Source organism: Ictidomys tridecemlineatus, chromosome 3 (genome assembly GCF_052094955.1).
Source record: "Ictidomys tridecemlineatus isolate mIctTri1 chromosome 3, mIctTri1.hap1, whole genome shotgun sequence".
NCBI classification, from domain to species: Eukaryota; Metazoa; Chordata; class Mammalia; order Rodentia; family Sciuridae; genus Ictidomys; species Ictidomys tridecemlineatus.
This window is the reverse complement of record NC_135479.1, coordinates 48666519-48690626: the sequence shown is the minus strand read 5'-3', so window position 1 is coordinate 48690626 and position 24108 is coordinate 48666519. Positions and strand designations below refer to the sequence as shown.

Sequence of the window (24108 nt, the reverse complement as noted above, 5' to 3'; positions counted from 1 at the left end):
TTTACCTGCAAATGCCATGATTTTATTCTCTTTTAATGCTCAGTAAAGTTCCATTGTGTATATATACCAAAGTTTCCATTCATCAATTGAAAGGCATCTGGGTTGGCTCTACAGTTAAGCTATTGTGAACTGTGCTGCTATAAACATTGATGTGGCTGTGTCCCTGTAGCATGCTGTTTTTAAGTCCTTTGGGTATAAGCCTAGGAGTGGGACAGCTGCCACCGACCCCATTTTCAAAGTCATGACTGACTGGCACCAGAGCAGGGTGCAGAAGGTCCGGGATTAGCTTCTTCAGAGAGCAGCCCTGGAGTTCAGCATGAAAAGCCACCTCTTCCCTGCAGAGGAAGGACCACAGAAGAGCGGGAGAAGGGGTAGGTGTGGGAAGTCAATGGCAGGGAAAGGGGATGGAGGGAGCAAAGCAGGTGGGGACGTCTGGCCTCTGACTCCTGCTCTTGAGGTTGCAGAAACAGCCTGTGACAGCAGCACAGGGGGACAGCATAGGTCCAGGGAACTGGCAGGGGCTGGACGTGCTGCAGAGAGGCTTCCTGGGAGTCTCTGGGTTCCGAATTCAGAGATTCCCCTCCCTCCCTGGGGTTGTGGGCTGGGCTGTTGTAACACTTTCGGTTTTGTTTTCCTCATCCTCCAGAAACGAAACCCAATAGAGAAACTCCAGGGAGCAGAGCATGGAGGGAGACTTCCAAGTGTGCGGGAACTGGTAAGAAGGCACTTTCTCTAGCAGAGACCACTAGTGAGGGTCAGACCAGAGAAGGCTGTTTTTGAAGTGAGGAGGACACAATGTGATCTTTGCATTCAAACGCCCAGGAGGGTGGGGACTGGGATCCCCTGGGGTTGGGAAGTTGAAACCCTGTAGAGGGGTAGGGTAGTCAGGAGAACTGGAGCTTGAGTACCCTCCCTCAGATCAGCTAGTTCAGACCTTCTGGATCAGGCCTGGAGTGAAAACATGCAGGTGAATTGTCCTGACTGAGCTACTCATACTTGGAACTTAGAAACTGACTTGGAGTTCTGATAATATGGCCTCCACACCAATTTATGAAGGAAAGGGGCCCACGGAGATTCCTCAGGACCATTTCCACCCTCACCTTGAGAGCGAGCTGAGCAGGTACCAGGCCCACACCTCTCTGTGAGTGGCAGCTGCCCGTGGAAGAGCCTCACTCTCGAAGCTCTCTACCAGCGGCAGGAACCAGGGTGGAATATCCCCAGAGAGCTTTGCTCCAACCAGACCTTTCTAGATCTCTGGTCCTCGAAACAAACTTAGGAAGATCTCAGGGAACAGGACAGGCAGAGTAGAGAAGGGGGAACAGAGGAAAGGGAATGTAAAGCCACTCATGTGCCTCTGACCAGGCAGCTGGTTCTAACCAAGAGTAGTGAGATTTGATGGCCACTCCTGGCCCAGTCCCATGTGATAGGGACTTTGACAGGCTCTTCTCTGGACATCTGGGCTGTAGGACTACAGTCTCTATAGAGTTTTCTTCCTCCCAAGCTGCCAGCAAGAATTGATGGAAACGAGGGTGGGAACGGTCCGGGGGAATCTCCATGGGCCCCCTTCTTTCACAGATTGGTGTGAAGATCGTATTATTAGGACTCCAAGTTAGGACCTAAGTTCTGACACGTATGAGTAGCCCAGTTGGGACAGGCCTGATCCAGAATGTCTAAAATAGCTGAGCTGAGAGAGTGACAAAGATTTTTGGGAAAACTGCCCTGCCCAGGAAGTGGGAGGCTCAGAAGCCTTGATTCATTGGGAAGGGCTTTGTGACCTCTCTGGCAGGGAACAGGTGAGTGGCCTCTCACTCTCAGAGACATGGATCACTCTCACATTGGAGATTCTCAGTTGTCATCAACCTTGCAGGAAGCCTGGGACTGGCAGGGTAACTGGCTTGAACCAGCAGAGGCACCAGAAAATGAGGGAAAAAAAACTTTGGAAGAACTAAATATTTGTTATTGCATTTTGATTACAACCTTACTGATGTGTAATTGACCTAGGATAAACTGGATGTCTCTAAAGTACCACTTGGGACGTTTTCATGGATGTCCAATACCTATGAAACCATTCCATGATCCAGGAAATGATTTTATCTATCCCCGGAAAAGGTTTCCCCTTGCAATCCCTGCCTCCTGCTTCTTCACATCTGCTGGGTCCAGCACTGGAGGAACTTTGTAATCGTCCTTAGACTTATTATGAGGTGCTGCATTGTTCTGATTCTGGACCAACATTGGGGAAGGCAGGGCAGGTGGGGTCAATGCCATCATATCTTCAGTGCTGATTGACTCCAAGGAGCTGGCCCTGGGTAGAAAATAAGCTCTGTGTTCTATACCATGACAATAAGCCTGTTTTTCTCCCTCCTGGCTCCCACAGCAGAAGAAGTGTGGCCTCTGCCCACTTCACCCTCCACGAGGCCCACTGCCTGCGGTTCCTGGTCCTTTGCCCAGAGTGTGAGGAGCCCATCCCACAGTCGAAGATGAAGGAGCATTTTGAAAATGAGCACCAGCAGGTGAGCAGGTGGCAGGAGGGATGGGAACCTACGGCTCGGGGGCCAGAGTCCAGTCCTCCCTGGTCCCTGTGGGCAAGCTGTTCAGCCCCTGTTGAGCCCCTGTGTGTAAAAAGTATGTCTTTCTCATACTAGAGTGACTCTGCCCGCAGTTTCTCTTTCTCAGATTCTTTTCCTACAGGTTTGTGGGTCTGGCCAAGACCAGGGAGGTTCCTGTTTCAGGGAAGCTTAAATATTCTTTCAAGATTCCTAACCAGGGAAAGCAAGAAAGGAGGGCAGACAAGCATCGCTTCTTCTTTCCTGCTTTTTTATGTCAGTCTGTCTTGGGGCCCTCTTGTCTGTCTGTCTGGAAGTCCTCAGGCTTGGGCATCTGTTTCAGCTCAAACTCGTCCAGCAAATGCTTCTTGAACACTGGGCTAGGTGCTAGAAGGAGTGAGGTAGCCACACCTGATTCCCCACCTTCTAGAAACACCAAGCACCAAGGTGGATGTGGGGAAGGCTGGAGGTGTGGGGTGAAGTTTCTCTCTCTTGCTGTCTCTCTCTCTCTCTCTCTCTCTCTCTCTCTCTCTCTCTCTCTCTCTCTCTCTCTCTCTCTCTCTCATTCTTTCTCTGTTTAAATCAGGTGTGAGATGTGTCAGTAAAGTACAGAAGCTCTTGCTGGAATTGCATGCAGTAAGAGTCAGGTGCAATTCCTCCTCTACAGTCAAGCAGTCCAACATGGGAGAAGGAGAGCAGAAGGGAGATGCAGCTAGTCATAAATTCCCTCTGAAATTGCCTTCTCACCCAAGTGGGTTCAGAGAGCCATGAAGAACCAGCCCCCCTCAGGAAAACACATTCCCCCCATCCTCAGATGTTGAATAGGAGGGTTTTCTGTACGTCCAGGGGTCCAAGAGAGCTCAGATTCCTCGAAGACTGTCCTGTACTCTGGCCCTTGCCCTCGCCTTCTCTGACTGGCTTCAGTTCCCTAGGGAGATGGATTTGGGTTCTTGACTTGCCGTCCAAGAGGCCAATGATCATGCCCTTCCTGCTGCCTCCCACAGACCGAGGAACGCCAGCAAGACTCCATCCAGTGCAAGTTCTGTGAGCTGACGGGGTCCCTGAAGGAGCTGCAGATCCACGAGTCCCGCTGTGACAAGCAGACAGAGTGCTGCCTGCACTGCGGCCAGTTCATCAGGCTTCAAGTGCTAGCCCGGCACCAAGAAGTCTGTCCGGGTAGACAGGCTCAGCTTAGAAAAGGTGAGCATCAGGGAAAGCCTGGGGAGGAAGCGGGAAGCCTCAAGGGTCAGAGCCTCTCCTGGGCGAGATGCAAGGGACTGGATGTCCTCCATGGAGCAGAGGAGAAGGCCGTTCCTTGTGTGTACCTCAGTTCATCTGCTATTCTAGTTCTGCACCAGGCTCTAGAGGGGTCTTCTTGTGTGTCTGCCGAGGTCTTTAAATGACTGGTCTAGGAAGACCAAGAGGCCTAGGCGGGATGGGGGCGGGGGCTGAGAGTCCTCAAAGTGGGGGGGGGGGTTCTTTGAACTCCTCCAGCGCAATCTTAGCCCGGTGAGACACCCCCCCCCCCCGAATCCTTTTATAAATGAGAAATCTAAGAATGAAGCAGGGCTTTCTCAAAGCAGAAATAAGACTGGACACTCATGCTTCCTGATACAAAATCTTGTTCTTTCTACCATCTGCAATGGCCAGAGGGGAGCTATCTGTAGCTCCTGAACTTCACCAGGCCTGTGTGTTGGCCGCCTGGTATCACCTTCTGTTCTCTTGGCCCAATTCAATTAATTCTTTGTGAAGGTGTGTTGAGGACACAGCTCTCAATGTGGCCGATGTTTTTGCTACCACGATGTGGTAACATGGGGGTGGAGAAAGCCTAAAACCCCTTAGATGATGAATCTCTCCTGGTAAACCCCTTAGATGATAAATCTCTACCCAGGGTCAAAACTGACCCATGAAAACTGGACAGCGAGAGGTCCATGCATGCTTCCTTCATTTCCGTGTGCCTGGGCTTCCACACAACCAACACAACCTGCACCACAACTTCATCCACACAAGTTCAACACAACATGGCTTCAACCTAATGATGTGTACAGTCAACATCTAGTTGGATCACAGATCTTGGAAATGAGTAGAACGAGAGAGTAGCTAGACAGGTGTGGCCCCTGTAGTAATGGCTCCCCTTATCGCCTTAAAAACCCAGCCCTGCTAAATGTCTCTTCCCCAGGGTGGCATGCTGCCCTGAGTGCACAATGTGGCCACATCCCTGTGTGGCTGAGGATGCTGGCAACGCAGGAGACTTAAGATGGGGCCGGCCTGGGGGCAGTTCATGCTCACAGGTACACGCCATGCAGGCAGTCAGGGGAGAGCTGGGCTAACCATTGTCAAGGGCAATCATTTGTGGCGTTGTTTCTGTGCTTATTCAGGGAAGAGAATTTCAGCTCCTGAAAGGAAGATCCCCCGTGATTATTACAACCAAAAGTATTCAGAAAATGAGTCCATCCTCCATAGGGTGAGTAGCAATTAGTCGTTTTATCACGATGCCAATAGCTAATTCATATTCTAAAAAAAAAAAAATGTGACATGAAAGAGCAGATTCTGGCCCAATTTGTCATAGCACATATATAAAGGTTCCCATATTTATTTTTTGCTTGGTTCCAAAAAGGATTTTAGTGAATTCCTTTCAGTGAATTTAGCATACATAATTGACCTTCAAGGAGTACCCATGACCTCCCCTGATATTTCTGATCACCTCTGACCCTCTACAACTTTCAGGACCTGCAGGGCCCTCGGGGCCTTGTTAGTGCATTGCTGTGCCAAGTTGTTCCCTTTTTTTGTACAAGACGGAAAAGTCACCACAGCTTCTCTCCAAAGACCTCAACTTCTCTTTGGACACAGAGCTGTTTACCTTTCTAAATCCTTCAATTCATAGAACTTATAGAATATCAGAACTAATGACATCTTTTTGCTTTTTTTAATCACTATAGTAAGATATACATGAAATTCGCCATTAGTGACATATGTGACTTTCACAGTGTTATGTGACCATCACCACTCTATTTCCAGGGCATTTTCATCACCCCAAAAAGAAACCCTGTGCCCACTGGCAGCTACTCCCCATTCCTTCCTTTTCCCAGGTTCTGTGGACATTTTATATTAGTCAAATCCTCCATGGTCCTCTGTGACTGGCTTCCTTCAGTTAGCATAACGTTTTCAAGGCTCATCCATGTTGTAGCTTTGACATGTGTGGGTACCTTATTCCTTTTATAATCTTTTTTTTTTGTGTGTGTGTGTGTGCTGGGGATCAAACCCAGGGCCTTGTACATGCAAGGCAAGCACTCTACCAACTGAGCTATATCCCCAGTCCTCCTTTTAGGATCTTTTTATAGTCATGCTGCCTTGTGTTTATCCAATCTGTTGCCAGACAAGAATGCTTGGGTTCCTTCTCCCTTTGGCTCCTTGCTTTTTAAACAGCAGATCTGTGGACCAGCAACCGCAGCATCACCCAGAAGTTGGTTAGAAAGACAGACTCTCAGTCCCCTTCTCTAGAAATGCTAAATCAGAATATGCAGGGTGAGGGCTGGGACTGTATCTCAGTGGCAGAGCACTTGCTTAGCACATATGAGACACTGGGTTCGATCCTTAGCATGGTATTAAAAAAATATACAAATAAAATAAAGGCATGCTATCCATCTACAACTATAGGGAAAAAATTTTAAAAAGAATATGACAAGATTTACCGGGTATTTCAAGTTTGAGAATTGCTGCCTCAGCCAAGTGATGACCAGTCTTAGCTGCACATCAGAATCACCTATAAGTTACCTTAATACTGATATTTATCTCTAAGTTGCCTGTGTTTTTTGTTTGTTTGTTTGTTTGATCAGATACTTGTTATGCACCAACATAAGAGTGAAGTTGATGGCTGGGGTTGTGGCTCTGTGGTAGAGCACTCACCTAGCATGTGTGAGGCACTGGGTTCGATCCTTGGCACCACATAAAAAAATAAACAAAATAAAGGTATTGTGTCCATCTACAACTAAAAAAAAATTTTTTTAAAAAAAGAATGGAGATAATTACTCCCCTTCAAAATGCTCCAACCTGTAACCAAGGACACCTACATATTTATTTGAAGGTGGGGGGAGCTATAATAACCATGGCACTGGATTTGTTTGTGGTCAGAAACTCTTTGAGTTTTACGGGACTCGGTTTAGCTGATCCTAATTTTTTTGGCAATATCTAAAGCATCTGCAACTTATTATGTGCACCCTCCCTGAGCTTCTTTCATATTTTGTGGAAAATAGGGACAAAGATTTATCTACTTGGTCATGAAAAGAGGACAGCCACAACCACTCAACACCAGAGCCCCCTCCCTCCTTACCAGCATCTATATTCACATCTGCTACCTTCCCATCCATTATCATAGAAGGGCTTTCTGTGCTCCTGTTGAACACTTATCCTCTCCTGATGCACCACATCCTTCCTTCTTGCCTGCACAAGGTCACTGCTACCCTGTTAGAGCAGTTCTCTCTTCTCTCTTCTGCAACATGGAGAGGTTAAATGCACTGTACATGCAAGCAACGACAAAATCTCAAAACAGTTCTCCCCGCTATGTTCAAACATTTGTTATGAATGTTTAAAGAGGTGATAGTAACACTTCTACCTGTGGTATTCTCTCTGACCTTACATGGAAGGCATCTTTTATTTATTTATTTATTTTGAGAACTGGGGACTGATATAGTGTACATTAGGCAGTTTCATGGTTCTGTCCTTAACTTTAATAGTAACGACCCAAAACCAGAAAAACAAAAAATACTTGTCTTCATCCCATTTCCTGCCAGCCAGCCATCATATTATCTCTTTGTTTCCCTTGGTAGCAAAATATTTGAACTCACTATCTATATTCTTACAAACGCTCCGTTCCAGCTTTTGAACCCACCACTTCCCCCAACTCTGCCAAAAGTACTCTTCTCAAAATCATCAATGACCTTTGCCTGGCTAAATCCAATGCTCATTTCTTAGTCATCAATTAAATATGAGCTTTTAACACCCCAGCTCATCCCTCCCTCTTCCTCGATTCATTTTTCTTGGCTTCCAGGAGACCCCACTCTTCTGGTTTTTCAATAGCCTCAGTGTTGTCTCCACTAGACCCCCCCTAACCTCCTAATATGTGGGAACAGGGCAGAGCTCAGTCTCTTATCTCCTTTTTTTATGGTGAAAATATGTGTCATTGAAATTAACCAGCAGGACTTGGTTTAGCCAATCCTAGTTTTTTTTTTTTTTTTTTTTTTTTTTGGCAACATCTAAAGCATCATAATCAGGAGCCAGTTAATCATGCCTTCTGTCTCCACCAGGTCTGGTCAGGGTGTTGACCTTGGCCACATCGATGTATTAGAGCCTCTTTAAAGTATGTTCAGATGCTTTTTGGTCTTGACACCCACGAAAAACCCAAGTGTGTTGTCATCTCGTACCTTCTTTACCGCCGACCCAGTGGTCAGGTGCAGCGTGATGGCAGAGGGGTGGAGCTGATCTTTCCTATCGGTGCTGTTTGAAGGATATCTGGGTGAACCCGGGAGCCACAGGGCCTGGGGCAGAAGGTGGGATGATGGGCAGGTGTGTGTGTGTGTGTGTGTGTGTGTGTGTGTGGCCACCTTTCAGCATTGCCTTGGGAGCCTTTGCTTTGGCTTCAGCTTTGGGAGGGACAGGAGCTTCCTTCCGCACTTTGAGCACCATGGTGGTCTCTGGTCTCTATTATTCCTACACCTGCTGCCTCAATCATTTCATCTAATCTCCTTTTTTATTTTTTCTTAATGCCATATGTAAACTGACACTCCTAAATTTATATCTCAGTCTGAACTTTTTACCCTAAACTCCAGATTCAGGTATCCTTGCCGATTCAGGCATGGATGCTTGAATGCTGGGCAGGTGGCTCAATCGTAACACATCCGAAATGGCATCCTCTCCGCCACTGCTTTGCCCATCTCCTGCAATGGCAACTCTGTCCTTCCAGCTGCTCAGGCCACGATTTCAGGTGCGTCCTTGACTCCCATCCTTCCATCAGTGTGGGTACCCTGGTGCCAGCCACCGTCACCTCCAACCCCAGATTGCTGCTGTCGTCTCCTCACTGGGCTCCCTACCACCCACCTTGCCCACTGCAGTGTGTTCTCACCACGGCCGTCAACACGAGCCTTTAAAAATACAATGATTTCATTCCTCTGCTCAAAATTCTGTACAGCTCCCGCCCCCATCTCACACAGTCGAAATCTGAAGAAGGGCTTCTGTTCCCTGCGTCTTCTGCGCCTCTCTTTCCTCCTCATCACCTCTCCATCTCATTTCCCAGCCCGCTGGCCTCCTGGTGGTTTTCCTGAGCACACCGTATGTACCTTAGAGCATTTTCCCTGGCTGTTTCCTCTGCCTGAAAGTCACCCCATCACCCCACTCCCTGCCATATTCAAAGAGCTACCTCAAGTCTTTGCTCAAATGACACCTTCTCAAGGAGCATCCCTTGACAAACTATTTAAATCTGCAGCCCCTCCCCATCACATGCCCACCACCCCTCACCTTCCTCTGTATTTTTCATAGTATCTATCAACTTCTAATATATTATCTAATTTAATTATTTATTATGATCCTTATTAATTGCCTCCTATAGCCTCAGTTAAAATTAAAAGAAAATCCCCAGTGCCTCCTTTCCTATTAATTGCTTCATAGACACAAGTACTCTTATTTTTCTCTTTTCCCTGTTTCCTATGATAATTACCTTTCTCTTTCTTTCTTTCTTTCTTTCTTTCTTTCTTTCTTTCTTTCTTTCTTTCTCTCTCTCTCTCTCTCTCTCTCTCTCTCTCTCTCTCTCTCTCTCTCTCTCTCTCTCCAAGGGATTGAACCCAGGGGCACTTATCCACTGAGCAACATCCCCAGTCCTTTTCATATTTTATTTAGAGACAGGGTCTTGCTAAGTTGCTTAGGGCCTTATTAAGTTGCTGAGGCTGGCTGAACTTGATCATCCTGCCTCAGCCTCCTGAATTGCTGGAATTACAGGCATACACCACAGTCCCCGGCAACCTCCATATTTCTAAAGCACTTTCTTTTACTGATTTTTTTTCAATTTTAGATATTATCTACTGACTTATTAGGATTTAGGAATACAGGTTTCATTCAAGTTTCATCATTCCCTCCCCTCAATTTATTGACATCATTCATGCTGGTTAAATCAGTACTGAATATTACATTACTCTGACCATGTAAACATAATAAATGATTTGCCATATGATCAGATTTACTTTTTTCTACAACTCTTTGTTTCCCCTGAAGTTAGTAGTTGCTTCATTTTTTTCATTTGTTTCACTTTCTAGTTACCTATCACTAAATCATCCCTTAAAGATTCTGCCAGATCAGAAATTTTCCCCTCAGTATAATTAAACACACCAGGTATTCTATTGATTTCATGTTGGGAGCATGTTATTCCCTAGCTCATCCTAGGAATTTCTTCCACCTTTTTCCAAAGTTGGAATTCTTTTCTTCAAATCTCAGGTCAGGTCTTCCTTTTTTTCTTGATTTATTACTTATTTGATAGATATGTTCTCCAATTGTCTCTTGAGAAAGAAAGCGAGGGAATAAATTTTTTAGACCTATATATCTGAAAATGGTGCATTAGATGATAATAGAATCAATCATCTTAATTTTTTAAATATTTTTTTTTTAGTTTTTGGCAGACACAACATCTTTGTTTGTATGTGGTGTCGGGCCGCATGCATGCCAGGCGAGTGAGCTACCACTTGAGCCACATCCCCAGCCCTGAATCATCTTAATTTTTAAGAAAATTATTATAAAAACATTCAAATAAAATGAAAGTAGAGGGCTGGGGCTGTAGCTCAGTGGCAGAGAGCTTTAGGCATGAGGCACTGGGTTTAATTCTCAGCACCATATGAAAATAAACAAATAAAATAAAGGCAATTAGAACTATAAAAAAAATTTTAAATGAAAGTAGAAAGCTAATACAAAGAAAACCTATGTATTCATCCCTGAGATACAATAATTAAAAGTTTTCCATATTTACTTTTTCCATTCTTTTTTTTTTTAAGATATCCAAGATCCAGAGGAGAGAGCAATTTGTCTTTTATTTTATTTTATTTTAAGAGAGAGAGAGAATTTTTAATATTTATTTTTTAGTTTTTGGCAGACACAACATCTTTGTTTGTATGTGGTGCTGAGGATCGAACCCGGGCCGCACGCATGACAGGTGAGCACAATACTGCTTGAGCCACATCCCAGCCCAACTTTTTCCATTGTTTTGTATTTTTATTTTTTCTTTTCTTTTTTCCTGAAATATTTCAAAGCAAATTCAAGATATCTTGCTATTTCACCATTTAAAGATACATTTTTAAATATGGTCATTTTTTTTCACTTAACCACGGTGCCCTTAGTACATCTAATGATACGGACAATAGTTCTTTTCACCATCTTTTGGGAGGCCTTCCATTTACCACACTAACTTATTACTACTTCAGCTGCTTTTCCCTCCCCTGCCTTCTGTTAGATTGAACAAGTTTTCTTTCTTATTTTTCTTCTTTTCTATTGATTTGGCAATTTTGCATTTTCTTTCTATTATTTGAGTAGATATTAATAACTTTTAAATATGAAAACTTAATAAAGTCCGCAGTGAATCATTATCTCAACCCTCTTTACAAACATATATGGATTTGAAAATATGCTAACTCTAACCCTCTAATCCTATTTTATATGAAAATGTTTCCATAATTCTAACCTGCTTTGTTTTCATACTACCCCTCTTTAGTCATTAGAGTTATTGTTAAGTTATGCAATTCATGCCTATTTGGGTATGCTCACAAGATTACCCTTCTCTTTGCTCACATTTTTTCTTGGATCACAAGTTTTCCTTCTTGCCATGGTTTCCTCTCTGCCTGATGTATGTATCAGTGGTCCTTTCAGCAAGAACCTGTTCGTAGTAAATTTTTAATTGCCTGAAAATGAGCTTTTTCCCCCTGAATTTCTGAATGATAGTTTAGCTAGCTATAGTTCTGTCATCTGAATTTCTTGGACATTAACACTACTATTTGTTTTGATTTACTCAAGGTGGATTGTTCCCACAAGTGCTTATAAATTTGAACTGTGAGTTTCTATTTGGTGGATCTCTACTTGTGAGAATCCTTTATGATCAATTTTGAAGTTATGTACTTTCCAGAGGTATTATGTGATTACTTGCCGCACTCTGGCTGCAGCAAAATAACGGGGGGGGGGGGGCAGGGGGACAGACGAACAACTTGTATACATTGATACAGTAGGAGTGGGAGCCGTTTATTGTAGGACAGGAGGAGTATATATACATTCCACACAGCTTATCTTAATTAACATAAACTAGATACAGCAGTCAACCAATAAGGAATCTCCATACTTAATAGCTCCCTGGTGTTACTTCTCAAACCACTCTCTCTGGCAAAATGCCAGGCGCCATCCTGACTTGTTTACAGACCTTAACAATTACTTTCCAATTTTATGTTAATTTTTTCTGCTTATGCATTTTCCAAAAATGACTCTAATATAAATATGAACTCTAAGCACTGCAATGGTATGGGCCTGTGATTTTGAGTTTACAGGGACACATATTTTTTTTTTTTTTTTGCTTCTCCACATTCAAATTCTGGCCCAAAATAGGAAAGTTTTTTATCACTTTCCTTTTCTAATTAGCTGATTCTTTTCTCTTAGTCACCACAATTTAGCCTTTAAGAGTCCCAACATTGGGCAGGAAGAGGGGATTGTTACTTCCATTTCCCCACCTTATGGGAACGGGACATTTCTCTCATCCAAGCCCCTATTTACAAGATTGATCCCACATCTCCTCCCAAAACCAAGTGTCTGTTCATTTGCTTAACCCGTGTCATGGTCTGTTTGTGTTGCTAACAGAATACCACAGACAAGAACAGAACAGAAATATAATTCTCACAATTCTGAAAGCTAGAAATCCAAGATCAAGGTGTTAGCATTTGGTTTCTGGTGAGGGTATTCTTGCTTCATCCTACTGTAGCAGAAGGTAGCAGAGCGAGTTAATCAAATGCTGCATGAAGCTGCTTTCATAAAGTCCTTAATTCCATCAATGGCATGCCACAGTGCAGGGCAACTGCAGGGAGAGCCAGATCTCTGAGTCTCCGGCTCCTATGATCTAATGACCTCTTAGAGGCCCTGCTTCTTAATACTATCCCACTGGCCATACGTGGATTTTGGAGGGGACCTCTTCAAATCACAGCAACCATTCAGACCTTCATTCCTGGAACTCGGTTTTCTCTCTTTCATTTAAAGTCAACTATGAACTTCAATTGAATATCTGTCATATTTCATCCATCCTATGTAGGTGCTTCTGGAAGAAAGTTTTCAGATAATCTAATCAATTATACTGTTCAACCAATGAGGTCACCTTTTAATTTGATATGTTACTCACAATTGCAGGGTAAGTGTTGTTCAGTCTCAGAGTCTGGGAAACATCATCCATCTGGAAAGCCAAAAATTCTTCCTCTGCCCCTTCCAAATGAGACTGCTGGAAATCAGACGTCCACCGCTGAGAGAGATGTTCGTCCAAAGACAAGATATAGAAACAAATTTCCTCGTTTTCCTGAAAATTCAACACAGAAAGCACAGAGAAACAAAAACAGAACCATGAACCTGCCTTTGAAGGCTGAGCACAAGCCAAGGACTGCCTTTCCTACAGAAGATGAGGCAGCCTATGACATTTTGAGGAGGTGTTCTCAGTGTGGTATCCTACTTCCCCTTCCCACCTTATGTCAACATCAGGTAAGCAGCCTCTCTTCTCTCCTTACACAGCAGTGAACCATTTGGATAGTATCTTCCAGAAATCCAAGACTTGCAGGATGCTACTCCAGTGTTGCAACTGAACGGGCCCTTCCCTAACTTCTCTGTCTGCCCAAGGTTTATTTGTGTTACTTCCTACCTACTGGATCACCTGAGAAAGTAGAACCAGTTCTCTGAGTCCCCAGCTCCTAGCCCAGCACCAACACATGGCAAAATGCTCTAAAACTGGAGTGAAACCAAGGATAGCCAGTCTCTCTCTTCCTGAAGGTGTAGATCATTGAGGGAGAAATGGACCTGGGATGGTGCAGAAGGGTCAGAGAGCAAACGTGTCTTGCTCCAGATTCTAAGTCAGTTGGTGGTTTGCCTCCAGCAGGTCAAGATTGCTTTAAGCCAGCCGTGGTGATGCACGCCTGAAATCCCAGCAGCTCAGGAGGCTGAGGCAGCAGAATCAAGAGTTCAAAACCATCCTCAGCAAAAGTGAGGTGCTAGGCAACTCAGTGAGACCCTGTTTGTAAATAAAATATTAAAAATAGGACTGGGGATGTAGCTCAGTGGTTGAGTGGCCCAAGTTCAAGCCCCAGTCCTCTCCCCACCAAAAAAAAAAAAAAAAAAAAAAAAAAAAAAAAAAAAAATTAAGCAGATCAGGATTTGCAGCCATCTCCCTCAATATTATGTGTTTTTTTTTTTTTTTTTTTTTTTTTTTTTAGATATCCTACTTCATTGTGTTGTGAGTTGGTATTAGAGGCAGTTAACAATTGAATGCAAGTTACAATGCTGAGCTCTTGAATAATGGTTAATTGTGGGAAGCCATTCTCACTCAGTGATTTTTGAGTTACCTCCCTGGCTGGGTGACAGGCACTCAGGCAAGCTTTGTCAGAGCCTTCCCCACCCTGTCTCAGGTGCAAGGGCTTGTCCGTGTGGGGGTGTGCCTGACCACTGACCTGAAGACCAATCACTGACCCTGACCTTGGAATGCTGCCCGCCTCAACCTTCATTGGATGGAATTTTCCCTTTAGTTTTTTGTTCCCCAATAAAAGCTCACTCCCTGGCGTGTTCCCTCTCTCTCCATGGCCTCTCGTGTTAACCATTAGGTGGCTGGAGGCAGGAGCTAGGAGGAGCCATCTCTGAGCTGGGCAAAAAAAGTAGCTGAGAGTCATGTCTCTTTAATTTAAACTCACTAGTTAATTTCTATGCTTCAAACCTCTATTATGAAGCTAGCGTGCTGGTCGTGTGGCTGAGTTAATCTTCATTGTAAACAATAAACAGATTTTTTGTCTTCATTTTACAGGTGAGGAAACTGAACAGAAAGGTAGCCTACCTTTCCCAGGATTGTGCAATTAGAGAGTGCCAGAACCCAGTCCATAATCCTCGCATATATAGCTCTAAAATTTATGTTCTTAAGCTCTGGACTGGTTTGTTTGTTTGATATTGTTTAAAATACAAAGTACTAAATTTTTGTTGAAACTAGCTGACATAATACCATATTAAAGAGTATGGAATTAAAGGTGATTAATCATTCCCCACTCTTACCCTTCCCCACTCCTATGCCCTGAGATACCAATTTCAACAGCCTTGTGGGTGTCCTTTTTCAAAGCTTTATCTCTTTGCTCACACAAACTCTGACAAACATGTGCATGGCTTGAATTGCTTGGATTTCCCCACATATTAGTTTTATATATTCATTATATTCACATATTATTTTTATATAGTCATTTGCCTTTTCCACTTAATATATGACACATACTCTCTACACAAAGGTAGACCTAAATCTTTTCTTCTAACTTCTTTGTCATCAATATATGCATATGGTTTTTTTAAATGAGCTAATTCGTATTTGCTGGGGGTGCTATTAGGGCTATTTCCCTTTTCTCCATTCCTTTTTTTTTTTTTTCTTTTCCTTCAGGGCTGAGGACTGAACTCAGGGCCTTGCACTAGGCGAGCACTCTGCTACTGAGCTAAATCCCCAACCCCTCTCCATTCTTATACAATAGGATTGCTAGATTGAGCAAATGAAATTCCCAGATGATAATCAAATTTGGATTTCATAGAAACAAAGCATTTTTAAATATACGTATGCCCCCATGAAATGATTCTTGGTTTCTCTGAAATTAAAATTTAACCTGGTATTCATCCTATATATAATATAACTATTGAATAATCTTGTTATATAATCATATGCAAACATGTACATTTGGAGCACTATTATACACATTTCCTTGCATCTTAATATTATGATCCAGCAATACCCAAGTAAAATCCCTTTGAGTCAAACAATGTGGCTTATTGTTTTCAATGGCTACGTAGGAGTCCTTGGCAGGAGAGTCTCTCTTCTGCTCCTTCACCAAGATCACCAGCCTCTTTTAACACTCTCCTAGAATCTCCTGATCCTCTCCTGGCTCAGTGGGGCCTCTTCTATGCCATCCCACCCCATCTTTATCTTGCAGCTCATGCTCAGGAACAGGGGACAGCAATATTCAGAGACATTTCAAAAACCAGCACTTGCCACTGGGAACATACTGAACTTTTTTAAATCCATTTTTTTTTTTTTTTTTTTTTTAGGAGAAATGCCTGCGGTTAGCTTCATGGAAAGGAAAACAAGTGAGAAAGTCCAGCTAGATTTGGAAAAGGTACTAAGAATTTAGATTTCCTACTATGCCGGTGTTCCTGCTTACTTTCCATGGTGCTCTCTATTTATGAAAAGAGATCAATTTTATTCTTTGGGCTTTAGAAGAAAAGCTTTGCACGTTAACCATATTTCTTCTTTTGAACAGAGACATAGGTTTACCCAAGGGATACAAATGACCAGGAAGAAAAAGGATTCCAGTTCTTCTGGCTGAGCATTCTGATTAGTCATCTGTACCCAACAGCTGGGGTGTCTGAGAGACCTCAGCTTTGCCCTGAAGAATAAAAATGTCCTTCCTGGAACCTTCTTGTTCACCTTCTTTGGAATTTCTTGCTGGTTTTCCAGGGCAAGAGATGGCAGGAGCCAGGACAGCAGGATGAGCAGGGGGGGGGGGGGGAGGAGAAAAGAAGAGGAAAGAAAGCAGTAGAGGGAGAAATGAGGCTCAAGGGTCAAGTGACAAAGGGGCAGCTTTGAAGACTTTGGATAGGGAAGGAGGGGGAGTATGGAGATGCAGCCTACCTGGGGACAAACAGTACACTCGATTTTCTTCCGGGGGAGGGGGGGGTCATTGGCCATTGGGGAGGTCTCTTTGGGCACCAGCTCCCTGGCTGGAGTAGGGAAGGGCCAAGGAAGGTGGGTGGTTAGGAAAACCACATCCTGGATAGGAGGCGGGAGGGATTGAAAAGGTGGGGCAGCTCTCTAGCCAACGTTCAAATTTGCTTCAGGCCTTTCTTGGGGGGCCTTGTCCAAAGAGAAGAAAAGGGAACCCCAGGGTAAAGCCTGCAACAGCGACTTCCTAAAGAGAGGCGCAAAAGCTGGGTCTCCAGAGGCTTGGAGGGACCCAGAGGCTAGGTCAGGACCCGACAGGTTGTGGACTGCGCCCCAGTTTCCCAACAGAACCTCTTCCTTGCATGGAAGGGTAGAGTGCATGACCATGTTCACCCCGAGTGCCACCGGAGCCTCCTGCCTCCCAGCGCCGGTAGGGTCCTCTCCTGGGCAGTCAGCGCGGGTTGCTCGATGCCCTGTACACACCATCAACTGACTTGGCGACTCCAAGTGTGAGCCCCTGAGACCTGTGGTGCTGAACAGAGCCGTGCGGGCGGGCGGGGCGTCACAAAGGCGACCCGGAGATGGACATTTATTTACCTGGGCGATGGCAGGGTGCGGACCCCGGGTGCTCAGAGTTGGCGTCCGAGCAGCAGCGGCGTGGGTAAAGCAGGCAGGCACTCGCCATCCCTGCAGCCCAAACCGGGCACAGCCGGAGCGGGGCGCAGCGAGTGGGTAACTGGCGACGGGGCGCGGGTTGCAGGCTGCCAAGTCCCTCCGGGAGGCTCAGGCGGGGTGGCGGAGGGGACGCCCAGAGGTCTGGAGAGCGAGGGGCGGGCTGCCTTCCTCGCCCGCCTCCTCCTGGACGTCCTTGGGAGTCTCCCCAGCCGCCCTGCATCGCCCGATGGATAGGACATCCTTAGGTTTCCTGACTGGCTGTGTGATATGGTAGATGGAGCCCAGCTTGGAGTCCCAGCTTGGGTTGGAATCCAAGGTCTTACCTTCTATTTCCCCATTTGTAAAGTGGATGGATTCATCTCTTTCTGAAGAGGATGGGGCAGAAGTATCTTGGTCCCCTCCTACTTCCTAATGGCAGCCAACATTTGGGTAGGGTTTCCAATGTTCTAAGCGCTCTTCTGTCCCTTTCCCTAACTCAGCTCATTTCATACTCCCAACACTAGGAGAAAGGTACCATTACCCTATTTACAGATGCAGAGACTGAGGCACAAAGAAATTAAGGTAACACAGAAGGAATCAACAGGCCAGAGCCCAACCCACGAAGCTACACTGCCTCTCACTTGTGATGAGGGTCTAGGATTCTCTCAATCATCATATTTGATTTGGGGGTCCCTCAAAAAAAAACCTCTCCAGTTCCACCAAACATATTCTTCTACCCACACCCCAACTGTTTAAATATCTATGGTTCTTCCCACTTTTGACTTTGAGGAGGAGAGAGAGCTAGCTTTGTTTTGTTTTTGTTTGTTTGATTTTGCAGTGTTAGAGATGCAACTTAGGGCTTCACACATGCAAGGCAAGTACTGTACCCCTGAGCGACACCTCCACCCCTTCAGTTTGGCTTTTGAATTGGTTTAGATTTGGGGGCACACCTTTTCAATGTCTTGATCCGTAGTATGGCCTGCAGAGGTTCCCCAACCTTGAGTAGCTTACAAGTGATTGAAGAGACATCCCAATTTTTTCATTTGTTAAATGTTTAAGTACTTACTCGATAGAAGACTGGGGATGGCCCTAGTCCCAAGCAGTGTGGATCCCTTAGGAGAGAAAGACAAGGACATAGATCATACACAGTGATGCACACTGGTAAGAAGGAACAGAGAAGGGAGCACGCTGAACATGCAGGCAGGGACTCTGGGAACCGGCTAGAGCCTGGGGTCACGGGTGACAGCAGGCTACTGTTAAATCCTTCTCAGAAGTCTGTCCAGATCTGAATGTGGGAGGGCCTGCTGCAGGCAGGGGCCAAACTGTTCAGTGAGTAGGAAAGGAACATGATGGAGGAGGAATAATAAAAAGAGAAAGTCACCAGGAAGGCCCACATAGCACTTGCTGGAGGATGCTCATTGTCTGTGGTGTTGATGGGAGCAGGAGGAGACCTGGGCCCATCACTGGAAACAGAGGATGGGACAAAGACAGGTAGACCACCGTGGGTCCTGTTCAGCAGGATGCAATGGGTGAAATATACACAGAGCCACGGAAGGAATTTTACAGACATTAAACACACATCTGGCAAACACACAGACAAAAAGGGGCACATCAAACATACTGGAATAGTCGTCTACCATGTACAGGAGAGAGCAATGGAATGAGATAAAGAGCTAAAGGGAATAAATGAATAAGTAAAACCAAAGTGGTGTCTCGTGCACACAAACAATGTCTATCCCACATTGAGAAAAATATAATTTTACCCTTTGCATTTGAGGCCCCAAAAAATAGAGGTAAGAAAAAAAGTTCAAGAGAAAAGAGTCAGAAAGCCCAGGTTCTCATTCTGGGGTCCTGTTTCTCACTTGTTATGTGAACTCAGGCAAGATCCTTTACCTCTCTGGACTCCAGCATGCACCTGAAACCAATTCTCGGGTCTATTTCCAGTGCTACGATTTTATGAGCTGGGACCAACAATCTTGGGCTTCCTTGATAGAGTAGCCAATAAAAACTTGAACCTGGACATACAGAGGTAGGGGGTTGGGAGAAGCAAGGAAAATTAAGGAAGTTTTGAGCAGGAGAAACTTTGAAAGAAAAAAAAACTTGTGAAAACTTCAGCAGATTCCTTGTATCAGGCAGGGCAGGGAGACCCCCATGGGTCCTGTTCAGCGGGACTCCCAAGGTTGGCTGGTGACACCACCTGCAATCCAACAGCCAAATCAGAAACACCAGTTGTCAAATCATGTCCTCTAAGGCCCTCACAGACCCAGTTTCCACCGTAGTGCCTGGATTTCCCACCACCATCCTTCCTCTACTCCCCCAGTGTGTCCATTCTACACCGAGACTGACCACATCACCTCCACCCAGATGACCCTTCCTCTCCATAGCGCTCCCTGACCTTAGCTGAGGTTCTCTACCACTGTTCTGCTGCTCTACCTCTCGAATGTACGTCAGCAATGCAGCTCAGAGCACACAGAGGCTCACATCCAGAGAAGCAGGCAGACCAGGTCAGAATTCCAAACACTCAGGGAGAAGGAACAGCAGGAATCCTGGCCTCTTGGACACAGTCTTTAAGTCCCCTCCATGCAGGACCTCCTGAAGGTCCTACTGGATCTAGCACCTCTGCCACATGTCCAATATTTTACTTCCCTGAAGGTGAACACATCCTATGCATTCGCAGCCCTGTGGCCTCTCACATATTTATTGTCCCCTCTGCCTGGAATGTATCAGTACTTCCACCACCACCACCAGGCCAAGTGGGTCTGCCTTGCAGATCTGACCTTCAAAACCACGTCACCTATGTCACTTCCTCTGAACAGCCCTCTCTACTTCCTCCCTGCCCAGAGAGAATAAATGGTAGACTCTGGGTCTACCGTGACTATGCCTGGACCTTTTCACTTCTTGCATTGTGGTGAAATTGAGGACCGATCCTCATCCCTGGATAGACTGTGCGATCCTTACAGGTGTGGATTGTGTCGTGGGGTGAACCTGAACCCCCCCTCAGCTGGTACCATGCTAATATAGCACACAGAGGACCACAGAGAAAATTGGTTCAACTGAGTTTAACTTCTGCTGGGCAGGTAATGGCTCTTACTTTGTACTCCCCACAGAAAACAATTGCTTGTCTTTCCTCATTTTTGGAAGCCCTGCTTACCACGCAGCTGCACAACACATCTGGGTTCTTTGATGGATGAAGAAAGTGAACCCATCCAGTCTCAAGACCAGAGTTGCTGGGCCACCCTGCCCGATGTATGCCTGCGACGTGTCTTCTGGTGGCTGGGAGACAGGGACAGGTCCAGGGCAGCCCTGGTCTGCAGGAAGTGGAACCAGATGATGTATTCAGCTGACCTCTGGCGATACAGGACCATCACCTTCAGCGGGAGACCTTCCCGGGTACATGCATCCGAATTTGAGTCAGCTCTTTGGTATGTTAAGAAATTTGGCCGTTACCTGGAACACCTGGAAATCAAATTCCTGAATCCTTACAATGCTGTCTTGACGAAGAAGTTCCAGGTCACCATGCGAGGTCTTCTCTCGTGCCTGGGCAAGAGTAACAACCGCCTGAAGTCTCTTTCCATTCAGCACTTGGAACTGGACCGCCTGGTCTGGAGGAACAGCATCAGGAGCTCTCTCATCAAGAGCCTGAGCTTCTTCCTAAAGAAAATGGGCAAACACCTGGACTACCTCAGCCTGAAAGGGGCCAGGCTCACAGTGGAGCAAGGCTGTCATGTCCTCAACTCCCTGAGCTACCTACGGAACGAGAGCATGGCCTCGGAACTCAACATTGAGGATTACTTCAGCCATCACCTGGCCGTCTACAGCAGCCCCCAGTTCAACAAGACCATGGCCACGTTCCACAACCTGGTGTCCCTGACGCTCAACTACAACTGTATCTCCGATGAGCTGCTCGAGAACTTGGGTGAGAACAACGCCAGCACCCTCTGGACCATGAACATCAAATGCCATATTCACGATCCCCATGGCCAAGTCGTCTGGGGCATGTCCTGGGCCAAGCTGGCCAGACAGGCCAACAACCTGAAGGTGAACTTCTTCTTTGAGCGGGTCATGAAGTACGAGCGCTTGGCCCGGATCCTCCTGCAGGAGATCCCGGTCAGGAGCATCAGTCTGAGAAGCTGCTATTTCAGTGATCCAGACTGGTCCATGCGGCCCACTCTGATGGACCTCCTCCCCACCTTCCGGCACACTCTGCAGGTGAGTGGGAAGTGAGACTCGGGAAGGCTTGAGAAGAGCGACTGTCACTCAGGTGACTGGCTTTCCCAGAGGAAAGCCCCCCTGCCCGCTCTTAGCTCAGCTCCCACACATCTCAAATTGAGGGTCTAGGAAATGTTTCCCAGACCAACTTCCCCTGTGTCCCCAATGCCACAGCAGATGACAAAGACTGCTGCTCATCACAGACTCTTTTCTTATTGCTATTCCCTAAACAATACAGAATAACAACTATTTACATAACATTTACGTTGTTCTTAGGTATTATAAGTCATCTCCAGGTGATTTAAAGTATACAGGAGGATGCACATGGGTTATATTCAAATACTATGCCATTTTATAAAAGGAACTTGAGCATCCATGGATTTTGGTATCTGAACAGGGGGAGTCCTGGAAGCAATCCCTTATACATACCAAGGGATGACTGTAGCTGGTTTGAGCTTTTCCTGAAATACAGGAATTTTCTGGTTTGTTGTTAACCAAGAAAATCCTCTAGATCCTTAGCTCAGAGCTGGGAAGTCAGAGTTAGGAGGAGCCTTCCAAGTGACAGGTGGTCAGCCTTTTCCACCTTCCTACCAGGCCACAACAGAACACAGAGTCCCTGTGGCTCCTGTGGTCGGTGCTATGCAGGGACCTATCTGATTACAAAAGTGCCTGCTACTTGGAAAGATGGGTTGGGAGAGAACCAAACTAACCTAAAAGCTAAATTCAATTTAGTCCACTGAAGAGCTTGGAGGTTCTGGGATATTCTCTAATCTTGCATTTTCCCCCATATATAAAACCAGAATCATTTTTGAGCCTCCTAAGGGCCTCCCAGTGGGTCTAACAATTGACATGAATAACTATAAATAACATTATGAACATGGATGAAGATGCTCATAGCTCATTTGATGTCCGCATAACCCTGAGGCGTGCAGGGCAGACATCACTATGATTTCTCAGAGCTACAGAAAAAACCTGAAGTTTGGCAGCCTGCCCACTGTCACCCAGCCAGTCCATCCCAGGGCTGAGGTCAGCACTTTGGTCTCTGGATTCCAAATGCACTTGCCTCCACCTTCCAAGTTTTTCAAATTTGCATGCAATCACACTTATTCTCAAATCTCTTCCTTTGAAAACTAAATGTCTAGTGTCCCTTATCTAAAAAGCTTGCAAACCACTCCAGCTATCATTGGGCCCAAAGCTGGGCCTTGCAGATAAGGTAGAATGACCCAGCCAGTCCCAGCAACCCTGCCCACACACTCCCCTCTTTGGTACTTTTCCAGAAATTAACTTTTGAGTTCAACAACAACCATGAGTCACTGGATGAAGAGCTGCACCTTCTCATTCTAAACTGCAGGAAGCTGTTTTACTTTAAAATCTGGGCTTTCCTCGATGTTAGATTTGTAGAGCGAATTCTGAAGAGCCAAGAGGAGGGGCAGTGTGCCCTGCGCACCCTCAAGGTAAGAGCCCCCAATTGGTTCTCTGGTCGTCTGGACACCCTTGATGTCTAGACATGGTGATTCTGCTCTGAGATGCAGGTCAGAGATGAAGTGAGGGCTGGGCAGGGGGCAGTCATCGCACCTGAATCGAACAGTTTCACAGAGAGGAATTTGGAGCTGTCTTCCGTAGTACTCAGGCCTCGGTATCCATGGGTTCCACATCTGTGCATTCAACTGAATAAAGATAGAAAATATACTGGGTCTGTACTGAAGATAGACAGACTCTTTTCTTATTGCTATTCCCTAAACAATGCAGTATAACAACTATTTACATAACATTTATGTTGTCATAGGTATTATAAGTCATCTCCAGGTGATTTAAAGTATGCAGGAGGTTGCACATAGGTTATATTCAAATACTATGCCATTTTATAAAAGCATCCATGGATTTGGTATCTGAACAGGGGGAGTCCTGGAAACAATCCCTTATACATACCAAGGGATGACTGTAGCTACTTTTCCTAATTCTGACAGATCCTTTGGATTAATTGTTAGGTCCTGAATGATGTGGTCACTGTGTGTGTGTGGGGGGGTGCATTTCTCTGTTGGTCCAGGTGAGAATTTATACAAACAGATACGAGACAAATGAAGAAGACAGGACCCTCCGGGAAATTTACAGGAAGTACAGAAAGCTGATCGATTCAGAGCTAAACTATTTTGTCATCGCTTATCCCATGATGTGAAGAGCACTCTCCGGAAGAAGAAAGCTAGGAGCACTTTGAACTTGAAAATCCAGTTCTCAGAGAACTATGCTTGTGGCACCCCACCTCCAACCTTCTTTCCTCTCCTTTTTTGCCAGTCCCACACCATCATGAACAGCCCAGCAAAGGCTGGGACTGCTGGGGATGTGAAGGCCCTAGGTGACTTTAAAGTGCTATCTTTACCAACTATCCAGGAGTAATTTCTCTTTTTATCATTTTGGTTTTTTTTGCTTTTTGACACCCTCATTCAGCCACAGAGGGGGAACACACACACACACACACACACACACACACACACACACACACTCACACCCAAAAGTCACCAGAAGTAGCTTCTTACTAGGAGATGCTACCAGTGCTCCTAAAAAAGTGTGTGACCAGCCAGTAAGCAAAAAAGAATCTATGACCCGTGTTGCCAGTTTAGAACTAGATCCTTCATGTCAGAGCCTCCTGACATTGACATGGTCAGGGACTGACCTCACCTAAATGGAAATCCGCCAACCTGTCCTAGGACGAAGCAGGAGAATCCCCCACTTTCAGAAGGAGCCTGTTCAGAGCTGGAACTC

At 45.5% G+C, this 24108-nt stretch overlaps 3 protein-coding genes across 5 annotated transcripts in view; 2 read left to right on the top strand and 1 right to left on the bottom strand.

Annotated features, from left to right (window-relative positions):
* The first annotated feature begins 232 nt into the window (after positions 1 to 232).
* Xaf1 (XIAP associated factor 1) lies at positions 233 to 16238 on the top strand. 2 transcript variants are annotated; one of them, XM_005337391.5, is made up of 8 exons: positions 236 to 371; positions 647 to 715; positions 2375 to 2510; positions 3548 to 3743; positions 4922 to 5007; positions 12954 to 13295; positions 15873 to 15940; positions 16085 to 16238. In XM_005337391.5, exons 2-7 carry the CDS (start codon positions 684 to 686, stop codon positions 15927 to 15929), a joined length of 849 nt encoding a protein of 282 aa, XP_005337448.2. In that variant the 5' UTR covers positions 236 to 371; positions 647 to 683; the 3' UTR covers positions 15930 to 15940; positions 16085 to 16238. The 2 variants fall into 2 exon arrangements, with proteins under 2 accessions (XP_077898825.1, XP_005337448.2); XM_078042699.1 differs by lacking the exons at positions 15873 to 15940; positions 16085 to 16238 and adding an exon at positions 10662 to 10731 and having other exon boundaries at positions 233 to 371; positions 12954 to 13033.
* Positions 11787 to 24108, bottom strand: part of Tekt1 (tektin 1) — a 50305-nt gene continuing 37983 nt past the window's right edge. Inside the window, exons 9-12 of one of the 2 annotated variants that reach the window (XR_013436282.1) lie at positions 22924 to 23015; positions 17083 to 20790; positions 12946 to 13116; positions 11787 to 12864 (exon numbers count right to left, since the gene is read on the bottom strand). The gene's annotated coding sequence lies outside the window, so the exon portion shown is untranslated. Of the gene's footprint in view, positions 12865 to 12945; positions 13117 to 17082; positions 23016 to 24108 lie in introns of both variants that reach the window. The other variant, XR_013436281.1, reaches the window with a different exon arrangement.
* Positions 20323 to 23860, top strand: Fbxo39 (F-box protein 39). Its single transcript, XM_078042700.1, has 3 exons — positions 20323 to 21348; positions 22626 to 22802; positions 23396 to 23860. Exons 1-3 carry the CDS (start codon positions 20323 to 20325, stop codon positions 23522 to 23524), a joined length of 1332 nt encoding a protein of 443 aa, XP_077898826.1. The 3' UTR covers positions 23525 to 23860.